Here is a 20,972-nt window from a genome sequence, read left to right on the forward strand (position 1 = left end):
TCTCATTAACGAGAGCAATCAGCGGGGCTGCAGCCCCCATGGCACACACCTGCCGGGGGCTCAGCTCTGTAAATAGGGCCGTGGGGAGGGACGTGCCTGTTTGCCCCGAGCCCTTCCATAGGGCAGGCGTCACCTGTGACCGCTCCTGGCCGTGACCCCAAAGGCTTTCCGTGGGGCTGGGATAAACCCCATCGTGGCCACCGACTTTTTCTGCGCCCCACACAGCTGCTGGCCCTTGTTTTCTGGAGACGGAGGTACCCAGCCTGTGTTTTTTCAGCCCGTGGCCCGCAGATCTGGCAGCTGCCTGTCCTGCCGGCCTCACGTGGGCGAGCCACGCCGGGTGCCATCGGGGGGGCTCCGCGTGCCACCGGCCGGACCCGCTGCTGCCATCCCTGCCTACCACAGCCGGTGATGGAGGAAGGCACCTGTGGGCACCCCGTCCTCCTCCCTTCCCACCCAGGAAGAGCTTTTTATTCTCCGGGAGACATCAGCGAGGTCGCTGCCACGGGATCCAGCCCTGTTTGCCGGGGGGGGATTTAGGTCAAGCTCTCGTTTAAGCTTGACTAAGCCCAGTGAAATGTGGTTGGGGGGCGATTTGTGGTGGGGACCCACAGCGGTGGCTCGTAGCAGGGTGTGGGTTGCAAGGGGGGAAATATAAATACTAGTTAATAGGTTTGCTAATGAGCAGGGGGGAGAGCACAGAGGTGGGTCAGGTCGTAGTGTCACCCCCCAGAAGGGTCGAACCCCGGCGGGGTGCTGGTGGGCGCAGGGTGCCCCGAGGTGCGCAGCGGGAAGATTTCCATCACTGTTTGTGCACTGAACAAGTGACAAATGAAAATAAAACCCCCAAAAGATGCAGTTGCACCATCTTACTGTACCTTTATTTGCAAAAAATACTCATTGACACAAATAACAGCAATTAAAAAAATTCCCTGTATAAGAAGCGAGTCCTGGGGAGGACACAGAGCAAGGAGGGGTTTGGGGAGTCCCTGTTTCTGGTGCGGGGTTTGTGGCTCGTTTCCAGGGCTCTGGGGTCCTTCCTCAGTGGCAAAAGCCACACAACCAGGGGGGGATCTGCGCTGCCCATCAGGGCCACGGTGCGGTTGCATCCCCATCCAAAATGGCTTTTTTGGTTTGAAAAATAAAAAAGTTAAAAATTAAAAAGGTTAATTTTCACATATTTAGTCTCTAAATGTTTTGTTGTGGTTTTTTTTTTCATTTCCAATTTTTCCTTCTTGCAAAACAAGTGACATTTCACCTAATTCCAACCAGGAAAAACAGCTCAGCTGAGGGCCTTTGCCATGCAGAATAAATATATATATATTTTTTTTTTTTAAAGCTTTCACCGGAGGGATTAACTGCTCGGCGCCGAAGCTGGCTGGCGCGGCTTGGCACACCTCGGCAGCCGTGCCGGCTGGAGGCAGGACCGTGGGACGTGGCGGAGGGGCCGTCCGTCTGTCCGTCCAGCTGATCCTTCACTTGGGAATAAGGCCCAAATAAGCCACTTGCACGGCTCGCTCTTCCCCCATTACCCCCAAATCGGCCTGGGGGGCCAACTGCACCCAGATTTGGGGCTTTTCTTTTTTCCTTTTCCATATAAACAGGGTGAAAACCCCCCGGATTTTGCCCGCTCCCGTGCAGCCGGCCCAGGAGGTGCCCGGCACCAGCCAAGCTGGGCAGCCCCAAAGCCTGACCCCGCGTTCCCAGGCCTCATTCTGCACCCCCGAGGGGGGTTCCCCACCGCTTCCCGCTGCCGGAGCTGCCTGCACCTGCCTGGCCCGTGGCGTGCAGATGGCCAGAGCTCGCCGGTGGCCGGTAGCACACAAACGGCCGGAGCTCGCCGGTGGCCGGTAGCACGTAGATGGCTGGAGCTCGCCGGTAGCCAGCAGCGTGCAAATGGCCGGAGCTCGCTGGTAGCACGCAGGTGGCCGGTGGCACGCAGATGGCCGGAGCTCGCCGGTGGCCAGCAGCGTGCAGATGGCCGGAGCTTGCCGGTGGCGTGCGGGCGGCCGGGAAGGCGCCGGAGCAGCCATGGCGTGCGAGCGGCCTGCGGCCGTTAGGGCGCAGCCAGCTCCGGCTTGGCCGGTGGCGTGCGATCAGCAAGTGGGGTGGCCGGTACCGTGCGAGGCAGGCCCGGGGTGGCCGGTAGCGTGCAGGCAGGCTGGGATGGCCCGTAATTTGCAGGCAGCTCGGGATGGCCGGTAATTTGCAGGCAGCTGCCCGGCCGGGATTGGCTGCGGGGAATGACGCCCAGCACAACAAAGGTGGAGTTGGAGAAATTGCATTAAAAAAAATTAAGAGAGAGAGCAGAGGGAGAGAGGAGAAAGGGAAGAGGGGAGCGGAGGGAGGGGAGGAAACTGCCCCTCGCCCGCCCCGCCGGGGAAATCCCCCCCACCGCGGCCGGTGGCCCGGGGCTCCGGGGCTCCCCGGGTGCGCGGCCCCGCCGCGGCGGAGGGGACCCAGCGGGCCGGGAGGCGGCTCGGCTCGGCTTCCCCCCCCTCCGCTTCCCCCCCCTTCTTCTTTTTCTCTTTTTTTTTTTTTTTATGCAAACGCCGGGCGAGGATTGTTGCACATGTAAGGAGATTTTTTTTTTTTTCCCCTTCCCCCCCTCCCTTTCCCTCCTCTCTCCTTCCTCCTCCTCCTCCTCCTCTTTTTTTTTTTTTTTTTTTTCCTTTCTCCTCTTCTCTCTTCTCACCACAGTGTTGCAAAAGCAAAGAGCAATAAAAAACACGGCGAAAGCAGCGGCGGGAGCGCGGGGCCGGCGGCCGGTGCCGCTGGGGGGAAGCGGCGGAGGTTGGCGGCCGGACCCCGGCGCTCAGAGCCCGGCTGATTGGAAGAGAAAACGCAGCGCCATGGAGGCGGGGGAAAGCGCGATCGTCTCTGCGGGGACTGGAGCGCGTCCACGCCCGGGGCCAGCGCTGCAGAGCTGGCCGCCGTTCAACCGCCGCTTCCCCGCCCCGGCCCCGTCGAGCGAGCCCCGGGCCCCGCCGAGCGAGCCGCGGGTCTCCCCCGTCCCCCCCCTTCCCCAAAAGCCGCGGGGCCGCAGGTACGTGCCTGCGCCGGGGGAGCCGCGCCGTGCCGTGCCGCCCGGGCTCGCCATTCGCCGCCGCGCCGCTCCGCCGGCGGGGCTGGAGGAGGCGCTTTGTTCCTCCCCGGGCTCCCGCTGCCGCCGCCGCCGCTGCTGCCGCCGCCGCGCACCGGGCTCGGTAAGGCGCCGCCGCTGCTCCGCCGGGAACCGGGGGAGGGGGGTTTGTACCCGCCAAAATGGGGGGGTTTAGGTTTTTTTTTTTGTTTTAAAAAATATGATTTTTTTTTTTTAAAACGTGGAACAAAAAGGGCTGGTTTTCGCGCAGGCCCCCGCGGGCAGGAAGCCGCAGCCGCCGCCGGGGCTCGCCCGCCCGCCCCGGCCCCGCTCCGCGCCGGCGGGGGGCACCGCGCCGGGGCTCGGGGGGGAAGCGCACGGCTCGGCGGCCTCGGTGTGCCCCCCCCACCCCCTGCTCCCTCCTTTCCCTTCCCTTCCCTCTCCTCCTCCTCGCTCCCTCCCTCCTTCCCGCTCGCCCTCCCTCCCTCCCCGGCTGCCGCAGCTGGATTTCGGGGGCAGGCTTCCAGCGCTGGGCGGTTGTTTTTCCCCAGCCCGGGTGAGTCCCGCGCCGCGGCGGGGAGCTCGGCGGGTGCGTGCCCGGGCTCGTCCGCTTCCCCCCCGCCGCCTCCCTCCGCGCTTTATGCCCCCTTTCCTCTTATTTTTATATATTTTTTTTTCCTTCCTTTTTTTTTTTCTCCTTTCTTCCCCCCTTCTTTCTTCCTTTCTTCCCTCCGGACCGGGAGCGGGGCTCCAGCCCCCCGCTGGGTGGGTGGGTGTTTCTGGGCTCGAGGAGGGGTCGCGAAGAGGCGGAGGGGGTGGGGGGGGGGAGAAGCAGAGGAGGGGGCGGCGGTGGTGGGGGAAAAAGCGGAGGCGGGGGGGATGGATTGGGTAGGAGCCGCTCCCCGGGGGTCGGTGCGGGGAGGTCGCGCTGCCCTCGCCCGGCTCGCTGCAGCTGCCCGGCCGCCCCCAGCCGGGCATCCCCGCCCCCCCTTCCCCCTCCTCCTCCTCCTCCTTCTCCTTCTTCTTCTTCTCTTCCCCCAGCGGCTCCGGCGCGGGGCTGGGGCTGCGGCGGCTCGGCTAGAGCTCCCCCCTCCTCCCTTCTCCTCCTCCTCCTCCTTCTTCCACCACCACCGCCGCCACCACCACCAACCTCCTCCTCCCTCCTTCTCTCCTCTCCTCCTCCTCCCCCTTGCAAGCCCGGAGAGGTGGGTTTGTCTCGGCTTTATAACCGCGCCGGCTGCACGGGTGGAGGGGGAAGGAACGGCGGGCGGAGGCGGGCGAAGCCCGGCCATTGTGTGCCGCGGCGGAGAGCGGCCGGTAACGATGGAGGGAGCGGGGGGAAAGCGGGGAGGCGGGGGGAAGCCGCGGCGCATCGCATCGCTCCGGGGGGCCGGGGGAGCGGAGAGGGGCCGGGGGGGGGATCGTGGCCCCTCTCCGCTCCCCCGGCCCCCCCGGACTCGCCTCCATTGTCTGCCCGGGTGTTGTGGGAGCGAGGAAAGGGGGGGGGCAACGCGGCTCGCTGGCGCCCGGGTGGGAAACCGGGGGGCGGGAAAGGGGGGAACCGGGGAGGTGCCGCCGGGGCCGCCCGCGCTCGGTCCCACCCGGTTCCTGCTGCCTGATGGAGGAGGAGACTGGCGCTGGCCGGCGGCGCAGGGCATGTGCGGGCTCCCCGCCTCCGCCCGACGGCCCGGCCCCTTCCTCCTCCGCCTCCTCCTCCTCCTCCTCCTCCTCCTCGCCCCCCCCCGCCCCGTAGGCGCGGGATCCGGTCTTCCCCCCCCCCCCCCCCCCCGGGGATCCCGCACGCCCCCCCCCCCCCCCGCCCCGGGGATCCCTCTGCGCGCGCACCGCGATCGCCCCCCGCCACGCCCCGCGATGATCCAATGGATCCCTCCCCCTGCCACGATCCCGCCTTTCTTCCCCCCCCCCGGGGCGATCCCCGGTCCCTCACACCCCCCCCGGGGGCTGGGCTGATCCCACCCAGGCGCGATCCCACATCCAACCCCCGAGGTGGGCCCAGATCCGCCCCCCGCGGCGGCTGAGCCAACCCTGCAGCGATCCCCCCGAGGGCTCATCCCACCCCGGGGCGATCCCCGAGTCCACCCCCCCGGGGCTGGTGGGGTCTGCACCCCCTCCGGGCGATCCCCGATTCCCCCCTGGGGGGGCTGATCCCACCCCGGGGCAATCCCTGATACCCCCCGAGGCTGTTGGCATCTGCATCCCACCCCAGGAGGGGCTGACCCACCCCCAATGCGGTCCCAGATCCACCCCCCAGGGGCTGAGCTGCCCCCCCCAGCGATGCCCCGTCCCCCCCAGGGCCTGGTGGGGTCTGCACCCCCTCTGGGTGATCCCACATTCTCTCCCCTGGGGGGGCTGATCCCACCCCGGGGTGATCCCCCACCCTGCCCCGGGGGCTGATCCCCTGCCCTGGAGCGATTCCTGATCCCCTCCCGGGGCTTGGTGGGGCCTGCATCCCCCCCTGGGGTGATCCTCGATTCTCCCCCCCCGCCGGGAGCTGATCATCCCCCCAGGACAATCCTCGATCCCCCCTGGGGCCTGGTGGGTCCTGCCCCCCCCAGGGCAATCCCCGATGCCCCCCCAGGCTGATCCTCCTTCCAGCCGAGGGCCTGGGTCCACCCCCTGGTACCCCCCAAGGCCCAGGTCTCTCCCAGCCCCTTCCCAGGGCCTGGATCCCCCCCCCCAGAACCCCCCCACCAGTGCCTGGCTCCCCCTGGGATCCCCCCCCGGCCTGGATTCCCCCTGGGACCCCCCTCCCCAGGCCTGGGGCCTGCTCCCCCTGCGCCATCCCTCTTTCCCTGGGCCTGCGGCCTGTCCCCCTGGGGCGATCCCCCCTCAGGCCTCCGGCCCTGCGCCCCCCGCCACGGGACCCCCCCACAGGCTGGTGTCCTGCTCCCCCCCCCCCAGCTCTGGAGTACCCCACCGAGGCCTGTCACCAGCCCACCCTCCGGAATCTGGGGGGATCCTTCCCCTAGAGCCCCCCTGTTGAAATATCCCACCCCACAGTTTTTGTCCTCCCCACTTGGGAGACCCCTGACCCCCCCCAGGTCTGTGGGGGTCCCAAATGAGCACCCCCCAGCCCCCCTGGATCCTGCCCCCTACCCAGGGGAGGATCTCTCTGGATTTGTGGTGTCCCTTCCTTTGAGACCCCCTTTTTGGGGGACACCCCCCCCCCTTGGGAGATCCCTCGGAGCCCTGTTGGCTCAGATCCCTTGACCCCCTCCCCTGGGTCTATGGATCCCTCCCACCCCACCCCAGGGAGATCCCCTGAACCCTTCTCCCCTCCGATCCCCCCCAGATCCTGCCCCCCCACCCCAGGGACATCCCCCCCCCAAACCCTTTCCCCTGCCCACATCCCCTTTTCTCCTCCTCCCATGAGGGGGGGGATTGTGCCACCATTCAGGATGCCCCCTCCTCAACCCCCCCAGGATCCCTGGGACCCCCCCCCCCACACACCCACCTTCTCCTCCCTTATTACCCCCACCCTGCACCCCCTCTCCAAGCCCCCCCTCAAATCTTGCAGGGCTGGGTGTGGGGGGGGGTATCCCAGCACCTCATTCATCTTGGGGCGGGGGGGTGTGGGATACACACGGACACCTGGGTGAGGCCCCCCGCTCCCCATCAGGGGTTGGGGGGGGTCCGCCCCGGTGTGGGGGGGTGTCTAGCGGGGGTCTCCCTTTGCTTGCAGAGCCAAGGGGGAGCGATCTCGGGTAGCGCGCGAGGGAGCCGGCGGGGACCGTCCTGGGCGCAGGCAGGTGGAGGATGAACGGCGAAGCCGAGTGCCCTGCAGACTTGGAAATGACAGCTCCCAAAAACCAAGGTGAGCCCCCCCTCCCCTGCAGCCCCCCCCCACCACACCGGGAGTCCCACGGGAATGCCACCGGGGGTCCCATAGGAATGCCACCGCTGCCACGTTTTAAAAAATAATATAAAATAAAAAAAAAATCCTCAGGGCAGCCTTTTTGTCCAAGGGATGGAGGAGCTGCGATCCCGGCTCTGCCGGGGTCAGGGCAGGGGGGGATTTGCCTCACCCGGTGCTCGGCCATGGGGGAGCACGCACACGTGTGCGGATGCTCGCGCCGGTGCACCGGCAGCTCCCCCCGGTCCCGGTGAAGGGGGCTCGCGACGTCGGGGGTGCTCGTTTGGGGTGGCTGGCGTTTGGGCTGGGACCGGGGAGGGGGGGCTGGCACAAAGAGGTGCTGCCTTCGCCGTTCACATCTGGGCTGCATTAAAAGCCGAGCCGTTACCTTGGGCCTCCGGCTTCCAGACCCTGGGATGACATCAGAGGTTCAGCTTTTATTGGAAAAGGAGGAGGAAAACAAGGAGAAAAAAAAAAAGGGACTTTTTTTTTTATTTAGGGCAGCGGGGCTCTGCTACCCCACCACCCAAAAACTCCCCAGGACCCCCAAACCCCAGGGAGCACAGTCCAGCCCCTCTCGCTCGCCTGGTTGTCCGTCCCCCCCCTCGTCTTTCCTCTCTTGCCGCAGTCGGTTTGTTGCCCCGAGCGAACCCGGCCAGAGCACGTGTCCTTCGCCGGGTCTTTAGATGGATTTAATTACACCGGGGCAGCTTTCCTAATATAGACCCGGCCCGGCCGATGCCAGGAGAGCCGGGGATAAATCGGTCCCAGGGCACAGACAACCCCATTCATCTTGGCGGGTGAACTCCGCAATTCTGGTGGTTTTTGGCAAACCCCAACCAGAGGGATGGGGCACAGAGGGATGCGGGGGCTGAGCGTGGGGTCCCTGTTGTCCCCACCCCCCTGCCGGCGAGGATTTGGGGAGGTTTCCATGTTTTTTTTACATATTCCTCTGGGCTGTGGTTATTTTGGCCGTCTGCCAGCTGGGGGGGTCACGCAGGGCCAAAGGTCTCGAGACATTACTGTGTTGGAGGGGGGAAACTGAGGCACGGGGCGTGTTGATGGGGGCAGGTTTCGGGGGAGTTCTCATCCCCTGCTCCCTCCCCACTTGATTTTTGTGGCTTTTGGTTATTTCTCATGATTTCTGCAAGTAAAGTCAGCACCAGCTTCACAGCCTGGTTCTGCCTCGTTGGTCCTTGCCTGGGGCGGGGGGGGCTGGGAAGTGGATGGGAAAAATAGGAAGACAAAATTTTGGCCTCGGTGCCCCCCCCAGTTCTGATCCCCCCCCAGTTCTGATCCCCCCCCACCCTGAGGCACGGTGGGGGACGGGGGGTTCCCATCTCTTTTCCCCCTTCGTGACATTTCGGGGCTCTGAAGCCGGGAGTGTTGAGACACATCCCCAGCCACTGGGCTCCCTGCTTTATGGGGGGGGCTCTTTCCATCTTTCCCCCCTCCCAATTAATCCCTAATGGACCTAATGAGGTAACTATGGAGACTGCCCGGATCCCAAATTGTTCCTGCCTCAACCTGACAGGTCCAGGAAGCGAAATGGGGTGGGGGGACAGGTCCTGGCTGTGCTCTCCCCCCACCTGCGGGTCCCACGTGTCCTTTAACATCCCTCACTGGGGTTTGGGGTTCAGGGGGGTCGGCCTTTCGCCGGGCTGACGCGGAGGCAGGAGGCAGAGGTGGTGTTTTGTGAGTTTGAGTGGAGGGAGAGCCGCAGCCGGCGATTTCTGGGAGTTTGTTTTCATTTCCAGGGATGGAAGGAGAGAGATGCTCCCCTCAAATCCATGGCCCCCTGCGCTGTCCCCAGCTCGCCGGGATGCTCCGTGTCCCTTAGGCAGCTCTGAACACCCCAGTCTTTGCCCAGCAGTGACGTGGGGCAGGGGGTGCCGTGGAGAGCCAGTGCTGCACCCGGGGAGCCCTTGGTCTTGGGTCCCTGTCCCACGCTGAAGCAGGCAGGGCTGCGTGGGCGTGCGGCTTGGGGCTCTGCTCCTCCTCCAGCCCGTCCCTGGGGACCTCTCTTTCCGCTCCCAGGGCCCGCTGCTTTTCCCCAGAGCCACCCATCTTTGCGGGGCACCCAGAGCTCCTCTGCCCGGCTGGCACAGGAGCTTGGAGTGGAGAGCCCAGCAGAGGAATGCCCCTGGCAAGGGTGCAGCCCCAAAGCTGCTGCTGGAGGGGGCATTCGGTGCTGGATGGGGCATTCGGTGCGGGGATATCCTGCCTGCTGCCTGTCCCAGCCTCCCCATTGCTCCAGGCTCACCGGCTTTGCCGTGTGCCCATCCCACCATCCTGGCAGCTTGTCCATATGGGAGCTGGGGACGCTCCTGCTGGCAGCTCCGGGGATGTTGGGGTGGCATAACCATCATCCCTGCACCGTCAGGGACCCCGCTGCGAGGTGGGGGGACTGTGCTGGGCTCTGCCCCCTCCCTGCATTGTGGCTTTGAGCTTTGACCTTGGCAGAGGTCAATATGGAGCTAGGTCCCAGGTGATGGAAGGCTCTCCGAGTGGAAGGAAAAGCAGCGCTGGGGGGTTTCCCCTTGCTCTGGACACATCTTTTCCACTTAGAAAGTGGGTTTCCCTGTTTCCTCCTTGGCTGGAGAGCGCGTTGCTCCCGTCTTGCTCCGTGGGGCTTCGCTCCCGTGCGTCGGCAGGAGCCCTCTGCTCCCGCGCGGCAGAGCCATCGCCTTATCTGATGGCGTTCTGGGATGAGCGAGTCGCTCTGGTTCGCACCGAGTGGATTTTCTAGCTTTGCCCGGGTTGCTTTGGCCCGTAGAAAGTTGCTCGAGGGTGATGGAAACAGCCACGTCCCTTTGATCTTTAATCTCGAGAGGCAGCATGTGGAGATTACGTGTCCCGGCGTGCGATACGGAGCTGCACGCCGGGAGCTGTAGTCCCCGTGCCCTGCCGGGAAGGTCGCCTGCCCCTGTCGCTGCTGCTAAGCCTGTTTCTCTGCTGCTCAGACCGCTGGTCTCAGGAGGACATGCTGACTTTGCTGGAGTGCATGAAGAATAACCTGCCTTCTAACGACGGGAGCAAGTTCAAAACCACCGAGTCCCACCTGGATTGGGAGAAAGTGGCTTTCAAGGACTTCTCGGGGGAGATGTGCAAGATGAAGTGGATGGAGATTTCAAATGAGGTGAGCAGCAGCTGCTCGGGGCGGGGGGTCTCCGTGAGAGGGACCGAGCGTCCCAGGGCTGTTTGAATCGCTCAAGTTCAGCGCCCCGAGTCCTCAGCCCTTAGTGCCGACACCATCCTGTTGCCGTCGGCGTTGCCAGCCCGCCGACGGCGCTGGGACGGGTTGTTAGAGCAGCAGTGTTACAAAACCCTGGGGGTTTATGCCGTGTGGAGCGTGGCTCAGTGCTGAGCGGGGGGATCTGCTCTGCCCTCCCTTGCTCACGTTTGTGGCCCTTTGTTACCCCGCAGGTGAGGAAGTTTCGGACCCTCACGGAGCTCATTATGGACGCCGAGGAGCACGTGAAGAATCCTTACAAGGGCAAAAAGCTCAAGGTATTGGGCAGGAATTGGGGTTGGACCCTAAAGGGGGACCTCCCCCTTCTCCAGGACGAGGGGCAGTCACCCATGTGGCACCCTGGCCCCACGTGGCTCTGCCGCCAGAGCCCCTGCAGGCACCTCACAGCCCGTAATCCCCGCGGCCGGCTGCCCAAGGCTCCGGAGGCCACGGGCGCTGGGCCCGGGCCAAGTCCAGGGTACATTTAATATGGCCGGCTGTATTGCTGGCGGCCTGCATCCAAGTTTAGCACCGGTGGGGGGGTGGTGGGAAGCTGCCATCCTATTCCTGGCCTGCCAGGTCGGGTGGGGTGCTGCTTTCGGGCAGGCAGCCCCAGGGCAGGTGATGCTCTGCCACCAGCCGTCCCCAAGAGGTTGGTCCTGTCCCCTCTCCCTGCCTCAGTTTCCCCTCTTGCAGCACAACGGCTCCGTGCCGACAGCTCTAGATGGCTGGAGGCTGCTCCGAGATCCCCAGCCCTGGGGTATTGTCGTTCCTGGGGAAGGGAACTCTTGTTCCCGGCATTTTTTCCCACCTTGCCTGCAAAGCCGGGGTGTTCCCATGTCAGGGAGCTGGGTCACCAGCAGGGCTGGGTGGAGGCAGGTCTCCACCAGTACCGGTGGGAGCTGGGAGCCGGCGGGGTTTGGCTGTGCCCTCTGGGTCAGCACTCAGCGTCTGCCGCTCTGCTGTCTCCCCAGAAACACCCCGACTTCCCCAAGAAGCCCCTGACTCCCTATTTCCGCTTCTTCATGGAGAAGCGGGCCAAGTACGCCAAGCTGCACCCCGAAATGAGCAACCTGGATCTCACCAAGATCCTGTCCAAGAAATACAAGGAGCTTCCCGAGAAGAAAAAGGTATGGGGAGGGAGCGGGGGTTTCAGCAAGCCCCTTCCCACTTGTGTGCCTCTGCGTGCTGGGCTCTGCCTGCCCAGCTCTCCCAGTAAAACCAGCAGAGCCCAGCCTCTCCCTGGTGAGGGTTTAATCCAGCTCTCGATGGGAGAAACCCAGGTGCTTGTTTAGTCCCGTCAGACCAGTAAGACTTCCTTCCCTTGCGCTGCCCTGGTTCCCAGGATCTGTGGGGTGGAGGCTGGCTGGGCTGTCCGTCGGTCCGTCTCTTCCAGACAGACCTGGATGGTGACTTTCCTGGTGGGTGGGTCTGTAGTGGCTGCCCTGTCTGAGCGAGGGACGGAGGGGCAGGCTCTGCTCCAGCCGTGGGAGATGCTGGGAGGAGAGCTGCCCATCTCGCCTCCAGCTCCGGAGGTGGCCTTGGGCTCGGCCAGAGCCTGGGCAGGTGTTTTGGGTGCCCCAACTCTCAGTCTGGGTGGATTTGCCACTGTTAGGAAAGGTCCAGGGCACAAAGTCCTGCTGTGTCCTCTTGCCCAGGGCTGCTCGGGTGCAGGGAGAGGGGAGATCCTGCCCCTGAATCCCTGGGCAGGCTGGAAACCCTTGGCTGGGAGCTGCAGGACCAGTCTGATGGACTGGAGAGCCCTCAAGTCCCTTTGGGGGTGGTGGGGTGCCCAGGGTCGACAGGGATGTATCTCCCTGCCCCTTTCCCAGTGCTGACATCCCTCTCCACCTCCCTGGTGGCTTTGTGTCCCCAGATGAAATACATCCAGGACTTCCAGCGAGAGAAGCAGGAGTTTGAGAGGAACCTGGCGAGGTTCAGGTGAGCGGACAGCCCCGCTGCGTTTCCCCAGGCCCCTCCAGGCAGACCCCATCTCCACTCCTGTGTGTAGCTCATGGAGGAAGCCCTGATGGATGCTGTGGCTTGAAGGCAGAAGGGAAGGTGGGGGGGATGCTGAAAAAAAAAGAGCAAAGAAAAGGTGTCTGAGAGCCGCCTTCCAGCTGGGAGACTCGTCGAGGGGCAGAGGGCGGAGGACCAGCCACGCTCTGGGGTTAGGGTCTGCAGGGGGAGGACAGGAGCCTTGCCACTGGCACTGGTATGAGCTGAAGTGACCACCCCGTTCCCCCCAGCCCTGCCCTGTGAAGGTGGTGGCTGTGACCCGGGTGGATCCTGGCGTTCCCGGTGACCTGCCGCTGCTCCAGGGGTGCAGCCCAGCCCGGTTCACTAATGGGGATGCTCGTAGCTGATGCTCCCTGAGCAGAGGCAGGCTCAAACCTCTCCTAAAACTCTCCAGCTCTTTTCAGGGACCGCCCCCCCCAGCATCTGAGCCCGTGGAGGCTCAGCCCTGCAGTGAGGGTTACCCCATAGCGCGGAGGTTTAGGGGGTGCTCTCCTTCCACCTGCCACCTCCGTAACGCTCTCCCTTCCCCGCCTCCCTGCCGGGTAAAAGGGAAGATCACCCGGATCTCATCCAGAACGCCAAGAAATCCGACGTCCCTGAAAAACCCAAGACCCCCCAGCAGCTGTGGTACAACCACGAGAAGAAGATCTACTTGAAAGTGCGTCCAGATGTGAGTACGGTGGGTGGGAGTGCGTGTGAGCGTGAGTGTCGAGGGGTCCTGCACCCCGCTGCTGGGGGGAGAGGAGGGGGAAACGAGAGAAGCATTTTAGGGGGAGGGAAACGGGATGGAAGACACCGCTAGGAGCTCCCAGCAATCTGGACGGAGGTAAGACGGGGCTCTGCACATCTGGAAGAGGCTCGGGGATACAGGCCCCGCTTTTTGCCTGCAGTCGAAGGGGTGACCACAGCCTGAGGCAGGGCAGGAGAGATTTCCAGCACAGGACACCCACCCCCGGCCATGCCCCACACTCGCACGCACCCCCTTGCTGGCCACGAGCTCGGCTCGCAGCCACCCCGCGGCCACGAGCCGCCCCCACGATTTTTGCCTTTTTCCAATTTTTTTTTTTGTCCTCTTCTTTTTTTGGATTTTACCCCTCTGCCCTCACCTCTGGCTTTGGGTTTTCAGGCCACCACGAAGGAGGTGAAAGAGTCGCTGGGCAAGCAGTGGTCTCAACTCTCGGATAAAAAGAGGCTGAAATGGATTCATAAGGCCCTGGAACAGCGGAAGGAGTACGAGGTAGGGAGCAGCCTCACCCGTCCCCCTCCACACTCGTCCCTACGTTCACTCCGAGCCACTTTGCCTCCCGGCCACAGCTAGCCAGCCTCACCCGAGAGCCAGCGTGGGGGTTCAGCCAGATCCCTGCAGGTCCCTAGCGAGCCTGAGCCCTGCCTCCTCCAGCGATGTGTCGGGGAAGGGAGAAGTGCCCCCGGGGAGATGGTTAGGGCAATGGTTGGCTTCTCTTTCCTCCTCCTCCGGCCCCCCCGGCCAGGCGGGGATCGGAGCCGCTCTGCTGACCGCTCTCCGTCCTTTGCAGGAGATCATGCGTGACTACATCCAGAAGCACCCCGAGCTGAACATCAGCGAGGAGGGCATCACCCGCTCCACCCTCACCAAGGCTGAGCGCCAGCTCAAGGACAAGTTTGATGGACGACCCACAAAGCCACCTCCGTGAGTCCCGTCCCTCCCCGTCCGGGTGCAAGGGATGTGTCCTGCTCTGAGCTATCGCTCCGGGCTCTTGGCCAGCTCGGGAGGACGCTGGTTCTTGCTAACGAGGAAACTGGGGCTCTGCCTGGCTTTGAGAGCCCCCATCATTTCTGGGACCATGGGCGTGGGTGGTCGATGACCCCATTAAAGTGGTTCTTAAGTATACGTTAAATAATACATTTGCAGAGAATCTGAGCAAGGTTTGTGGTGATGCTGCGTGCTCCGGGTTAGGGGATAATCCAACCCCTGGCTTCCCTAAAATACCCCTCTGGCACAGCACTTCACTGCCCAGTGCAACCCAGAGGGCAGCTGGGGGGGGTCTCAGGGGGCTCTTAGCACCCAGCCAGCTCTGCAGAGGGGCTGTGAGCGGGGCAGGTTGTCCCTAACGCCGCGTCCCTCCGTCGGTTGCAGGAATAGCTACTCCCTGTACTGTGCAGAGCTGATGGCCAACATGAAAGACGTGCCCAGCACGGAGCGGATGGTGCTGTGCAGCCAGCAGTGGAAACTGCTCTCCCAGAAGGAAAAGGACGCGTACCACAAAAAGTGCGACCAGGTGAGCGGCCGAGGATGGGCAGACGGGGAGGGAGGAGTAGGGTGGGAGAGCTTGGGCTCCAAATCTCGCTGGAAATGAACCCCTCCCCCTTCCTCAGTGCCTGTTCCTGTTGTCTTGGACACCAGTTCCCCCTGAGGTCCTCGGTCACCTCCCTTGGTCCTCTGTCTCCCCAGTCCACGTGTGTGGGACCAGCAGATGGTCCGGGTGGAGGATGCTGTTGCCAAGGGGGCTGAGGCCGGGTTGGGGGCTGCACGAGGCAGGGATGGGGCGGGGGATCTCTCTGTAACCGCATGTCTCCGTCTCCCTCCAGAAAAAGAAAGACTACGAGATTGAGCTCCTCCGCTTCCTGGAGGTGAGTGACGTGGGGGTGCCTCGGCCCCCCCAACACAGGGAGCCCTGGCCAGGGGCTGAGATGGGTTAAACGGGGGCTGCACTCCTGCTGCCCTCTTATGTTCCCCCGAAACCGTGTCTGGACCCAGCCATGGGTGCTGTGCAGGGATAGTATTAACCCTTCCCCAGCTGCCCTAATGCCTGATCCAGTGTCTTCCAGTTGGGCACTGGGAGGTGGGGACGGGCCCCCCCAGCTGGGAGGGGAAGCCGGGGGTGAGCAGAGGGCTGGTGCCGGAGGAGGACTTGGCGTCAGCGGCTGCGGCTGTGCAGGCGGCAGCGAGTCTCGCGCTTCCTTCCCTCGGCCGGGGCGTGGGCGGGGGGAGCCGCGCCGAGGCCGTCCCAGCGTCGCGCTCGGTCCCCGGGCGGACGTGACGCGGCCGCGGCTGCGAGGGCAGGGGGTGGAAAACCCAGGGGTGCGCCCGGATCCGGGCACCTGCCTGCCCTGCCTTCGCGGGGAGGAAGCAGATCAGACTGTGCTGGCGAGGACACAGAGCTGAGGAAAAGGGAGGTTGACCAGCGAGGGGGGTGACATGGGGACCCCCAGGGCGTGCACCCAGGCTTGCAGTGCCTGACGTTGGCCCTGGCTGGGGTGGTTTTTGGATCAGGACAACTTGAGTGCGTTATTTTCCCATCCCAAGTGTCCTTCTTCCCTGATTGCATCAAAGCCTCGTTAGCATCGGGCTGTCTGACCATGTCTCTCCTCCTGTGCCACCCAGAGCCTGCCTGAGGAGGAGCAGCAGCGGGTGCTAGGCGAGGAGAAGATGCTGGGCAGCAATCGGAAAGGGGCGACGAGTCCAGCATCCAAGAAGTCCTCACCAGAGACGGGCAAGGTGAGAGCGGCAGCTGGAGAGATGGGTCAGCACGTGCCAGGGACATGGGGTGGGGTCGCTGGCATCTCAGGGTGCTTTGAGGGCTTCGTTTCTTGGCTCTTTCACCATGTGCTTGCTGGGGGTGGAGGCAGGTCCCTCTGTGGGTTCGCCCCCACCCACGTCCCTGTGTCCCTCCCACAGGCCAGTTCAGAGAAGCCCAAGCGACCCATCTCCGCCATGTTCATCTTCTCGGAGGAGAAGCGGAAGCAGCTGCAGGAGGAGCGGCCGGAGCTGTCGGAGAGCGAGCTGACCCGGCTCCTGGCCCGCATGTGGAACGACCTCTCCGAGAAGAAAAAGGTTGGGGCCATCCCTGACCCTTCTCCTCCACCCCCATCTCCGTTGGGCATCTCCGGCAGCCTGGGGAACGCTGCTGGTCCTTGTCCTGCTGCGAGGGGCTTTGCTCGCCCCCGGGCACCGCAGCTGGGGGACGATTGTCCTCAGGAGCATCACAGCTCCAGCGAGCCATCCCCCAGGCGCTGGTGTCGGCACCGATGGGTGCTGCCAGCTGTGCCCTCTCCCTCTCATGACCTGGTGGGTCAAAACGTGGCAGCTTAAGAGACCTCCGAGGGTCCTTGAGCCTCAATTGAAAGGCTTGATGGTGCGGGGAAGTCCTGAGATGGGGGGGTGCATGGTGGGGGCCTGGTGATGCTGCTGTGGGGACAGCACTGGGGGAAGCTGCAGCGTCCTGCTGCCTGCCTTCCCAGTGCTCGGTGGCCAGGGGCTTGTGCCCAGGTGGCCGTGCTTGCCCCTTCACCCCCACCGTGCCCCCCTGCGCAGGCCAAGTACAAAGCGCGGGAGGCAGCGATGAAGGCGCAGTCGGAGAAGAAGCACGGCTCAGACAAAGAGGAGCGCGGGAAGCTGCCCGAGTCTCCCAAGACGGCCGAGGAGATCTGGCAACAGAGCGTCATCGGGGACTACCTGGCTCGTTTCAAGGTGAGGAGCGGCTGGGAAAGGGGCTGGAAGCGGGGTCATGGCTCCCGCCACCAGGAATCGCCTTGCACCTTCTCCCCTGCTTTCACACCCGCGGCAACAGGTTGGCGCTGGGAGCCATGGGGAGGGCAGGGGGGTCCCAGCAAGGGAGTGGGCACCCCGTGGTCCGTGGTGGACCCAGCAGTAGCATCCCGGCGCGGTGGGTGCGTTTAACGTGGCGCGGGGGATCTGTGCCGCAGAACGACCGGGGCAAGGCGCTGAAGGCCATGGAGGCCACTTGGAACAACATGGAGAAGAAGGAGAAGCTGATGTGGATCAAGAAAGCGGCGGAGGATCAGAAGCGATACGAGGTGGGTCCCTGCTCCTTCCCGCCCCGCGCCGTGCCCCCGCCGTGGCACTGCCCCTGTCTCCCTGACCCCTCTTTCTCCTCTGGCTCAGAGGGAGCTGAGCGAGATGCGGGCCCCTCCGTGCTCCACCAACTCCGCCAAGAAAATGAAGTTCCAGGGAGAGCCGAAGAAACCCCCCATGTGAGTCCCTGGGCTCTGGGGTCCAACGAGTTGGATCTGGCTGGGCGAGAGGGCTGGTGCGAGCGAGCCTGGAGCAGCCCCGGGGTGGAGGGAGCGTGGGCTGCACCGTGGTGGGGGTGGGTGGTGTGGATACCTCGGCTCTCTGTGCACGCCGTCGTGATCCCCTGGTCTCTGTGCTCCCCCCTCCCCTTGCAGGAACGGTTACCAGAAGTTCTCCCAGGAGCTGCTGTCGAACGGGGAGCTGAACCACCTCCCGCTGAAGGAGCGGATGGTGGAGATCGGCAGCCGCTGGCAACGCATCTCCCAGGGCCAGAAGGACCACTACAAAAAGCTGGCGGAGGAGCAGCAGAAACAGTACAAGGTGCACCTCGACATCTGGCTCAAGGTGAGGGCCAAGCCCCAACGCCCAGTGAGGGGTCAGATGTTCCTGGGGATGCTTGGTGTGGTCTCTGCTCGCAGCCTTCCTCTGCAAACCACCATCTCCAGACCCTTTTTTAGCATTTTCTAACTTTTAAAGTCTAAAAACTTTCTAACTTAACCTTTAAAAAAAAATATATGTGAGGGTGAGTCCTTCCCCACTCTGTCCCCCACTCTGTGCCTGCCCACCCCTCACCGTCTCTCCTGTCTCCGCAGAGCCTCTCACCCCAGGAGCGGGCTGCCTACAAGGAACACACTTCCAACGTGAGTATCCACCCAACGCTGCTGTTGGGGGGTCCTGGGGGCTTGGGGCTGGGCTGGGCTCGGCCCTGGGTGAGGTGAGGCTGGGTGGTCGATGAGCCGAGCTCAGGGGAGCCCCTGGAAGGGACTCACCCCCGTAGCAGCTCGGCGGTGGGGTTGTCTCCGTGCTGGGCACTGGGTGGGAGCTGCGCTCAAGCTCTCCAGCTCTGAATGGTTTTGCTCTGTTCCCCCCCTCCCCTGCAGAAACGCAAGAGCATAGGCAAGATCCGGGGCCCCAACCCCAAGATGAAGCCAACGATGCAGTCCAAGTCGGTGAGTGCACCACAGCGGTGCCTTGCACCGGGCACCCAGCACCCTCCTCGGGGAGGGCGCCCCGGGGGGGACCCAGACCTCTTGCTCCAGTTGTCCCTGGTGCTGCCCGCTCCTTCCTTGAGACAATAAACCGAGGGCCCTTCCCAAATCTGGGCTCAAAACCCACCCAGGTCCGAGTTTGCCCCCTTGCCATCCCCTTGCACCCACTCTGGGAGCGTTTTTGGGGCCGTTTGTAACATAAATGGGGAAGAGCTCCCAGCAAGGTGTGGGGTCGGAGCCGCCTCGTGCCACTGGGTGTGTGGAGGAACCCAGAGGCTGATGGCCAAGGATGGGGTGGTGCCCCCATGGGTGCTGGTGTCCCGGGGTGCCCGTCCGCGACCAACCCCTTCCCGCAGGAGTCAGAGGACGACGACGAGGAGGAAGAGGAGGAGGAAGACGATGACGAAGACGAGGATGACGACGATGACAACGGCGACTCGTCAGAGGAAGGCGGCGACTCTTCCGAGTCCAGCAGCGAGGAGGAGAGCGAGGACGGGGACGAGGTGAGGCTGTGGTGGGTGCCGCGGGGAGGGCGGCGGGGCCGTCCCGGGCCCCGCTCCGCTCCCGTACCGCTCTGTCCCCCTCCCCGTCACCCTCCTCCGGGGCTGGGGGGCACCCACACCTGGGCTCAGATAGAACCGGTGGCGATGGAGCTCCCAGGAAAGGTCGGGGGGGGACACGGGGAGGCGAAGGGGAACGGGATCCCCCCCCCTCCCCGCCCGGCGTCCCTGGGGAGGGTGCGAGGAGCAGCCGCGGGGTGTAGTTAGGAGCAGCCTCGGGACGTAGAGGTGGGGGTTACGCAGAGCCCCCAGCGAGCAGAGAAACATCTCCTGTCTTTTTCCTGGTGGAGATACTGAGTCTGGTCTCGGCTCCGTTTGCGCCAGTGTGAATGCCGAGTAAGTCACCAGAGTCAAAGCTTTACACCGGTGCAACTGAAATCAGAGTATGCTGGATGGCGCTGGGGCCAGAAACCGTGTCCGTGCCTTGTGCTCGCCACCGCACAGGTGAGGTGTTTCGACCCCCTCGTTGGTCTCAGCTCACACCTCTTCCTTCCCCGGCTTTAGAGGGGGGAAACTGAGGCACGAGGCGGGTCGGGTACCCTACCTCGGATCGTGTCGCGAGGCAGTGGCAGAGGTGAGGGTAGGACCCCCGCGCGCTGCTCCGGCACGCTCCCCCCCCTCGCCCCCCCCCAGCAACCCCCCCGAGCTGAGCCCTTGCAAACTCACTCCTGCCCCACATCCCTCCTCCATCCCCCCACCCCAGGGGTTGGACCCCCCACCCTGTGCCGCAGCGGGGAGGGCGAGCAGGGGGCGAAGGGGAGATGATGGACAGCAGCTGGGGCCCCCCCGCCCTGCCGCTAACCCACCCCCCGTCCTCTCTGCTCCCCCCCTCCCCAGAACGACGAGGATGACGAGGACGAGGATGATGAGGACGAGGATGACAACGACTCGGAGGGCAGCAGCAGTTCCTCCTCCTCCTCCGGGGACTCCTCCGACTCCGACTCCAACTGACCCCGCCAAGCTCTTAGTAACGGCGTTTGGTTTCTCGGTTTTGGTCCCAAATCCCCCCCCCGCCACCTCGAGCCCCCCCAAAACCTCTTCCTCCTCCTGCCCCCCACGGCGAGCCGGGACCCCCCAACTGGAGGAGCAGGGGCTGGAGGGGACCCCTCCGCCGAGCTCACACTACGGGGGGGGGGAGTCAGGGGCCGCTCTCCCCCTGGGCCGGGGGGAGAGGAAGGGGTGAGCCCCCCCCATCCCTCCCACCCCCCCTTTCCTCTCCCCTTGCTGAGGGAGGGGAAGCGATTTATTTCTTTTTTTCTGGAGATTTCATTATTTTTGGAGGGTCACCCTGTTCTCGCCCCCTTCCCATCCTCCCTCCCTGCTCTGGACTTTATAGAAAGCAAACAAAAACACACAGAAAAAAAAAAAAATGCCACCCCCCCTTTTTTTTTTATTAAAAACCCCACAAATGGAAAAAAAAAACACCCACCCCCCCGCGCAGACCCTCCCGTCCTGCTCCAGGCAGCAGGCGCAGAGCATGAGCCGAGTTGCTCAGGACTCAGCTGTTGGGACGATGTTTCTTTGCCCCCCCTCTCCTTTCTCTGCGCCCCCCCCAGTGTCTCTGGGGGCCATCCCCCCCCCCCCAAAAAAAACCCCACAAACCCTTGTACAGTCTGGAAGCTGCAGCGGGAGCTCCCCGGGACCTCCGCACCCACGGCACTTGGGAACGCCGGCCACGGACTGTGCCCCCCCCTCGGCGTGTCCCTGATGGGGAGGGGGGGGACGAGGATGGATGGAGGGGGGGGTGTGTGTGTGTGCGAGCGTGCGTGCCAGGGTGGGGGGCATGCGGGGCTGCCCCCCCAGGGTCCCGGCTGCTCAGCGTGGCCGGGGGGGGGGCGCGGGGGTGCTGCCGGGGCCCCCCCTCTGTGTTGTCGGTGGTTGTTGTGCCGTTGTATTTTATTTTATTGTTTATTTTTTTTTTCCTTTTTATAAAACGAGAAAGATCCATCTTTTATTTTTTTCTTCCCCCCCCCCCCATTTTCCCCCCTCCCCCACACACATTTTCCCCTCCATCTCCCATGAAGCTGCTCCTCTCCCTTCACCCCTGGGGGACCAACGCTCCCCTCCTCCCAGTTTGCCCCAGTTACCCCCCCCCCAGTTTGCCCCCACCCCCCGGGGGGGGGGTTCTTGCCCTCCCCCCCCCCTCAGCCATGCTGTAAATATTGGTGCGGTTTGGGTTTATTTTGGGGGGGTCAATACCCC

The 20,972-nt window shown here is 64.0% G+C and overlaps 1 protein-coding gene across 7 annotated transcripts; it reads left to right on the top strand.

Annotated features, from left to right (window-relative positions):
- The first annotated feature begins 2,329 nt into the window (after positions 1–2,329).
- UBTF (upstream binding transcription factor) lies at positions 2,330–20,715 on the top strand. 7 transcript variants are annotated; one of them, XM_068418685.1, is made up of 22 exons: positions 2,330–2,574; positions 2,701–3,046; positions 6,786–6,917; positions 9,920–10,095; positions 10,383–10,466; positions 11,163–11,318; positions 12,065–12,129; positions 12,757–12,877; positions 13,334–13,444; positions 13,743–13,876; positions 14,324–14,465; positions 14,776–14,817; positions 15,572–15,685; positions 15,866–16,021; positions 16,502–16,657; positions 16,894–17,004; positions 17,093–17,181; positions 17,377–17,566; positions 17,815–17,862; positions 18,103–18,171; positions 18,567–18,713; positions 19,608–20,715. In XM_068418685.1, the coding sequence occupies exons 3-22, from the start codon at positions 6,860–6,862 to the stop codon at positions 19,719–19,721; spliced, it is 2,283 nt and encodes a 760-aa protein (XP_068274786.1). In that variant the 5' UTR covers positions 2,330–2,574; positions 2,701–3,046; positions 6,786–6,859; the 3' UTR covers positions 19,722–20,715. The 7 variants fall into 7 exon arrangements, with proteins under 7 accessions (XP_068274786.1, XP_068274787.1, XP_068274784.1 ...); XM_068418686.1 differs by lacking the exon at positions 2,701–3,046; XM_068418683.1 differs by lacking the exons at positions 2,330–2,574; positions 2,701–3,046 and adding an exon at positions 3,091–3,206.
- The last annotated feature ends 257 nt before the right edge of the window (positions 20,716–20,972 follow it).

Source organism: Nyctibius grandis, chromosome 26, assembly GCF_013368605.1.
Source record: "Nyctibius grandis isolate bNycGra1 chromosome 26, bNycGra1.pri, whole genome shotgun sequence".
NCBI lineage: Eukaryota > Metazoa > Chordata > Aves > Nyctibiiformes > Nyctibiidae > Nyctibius > Nyctibius grandis.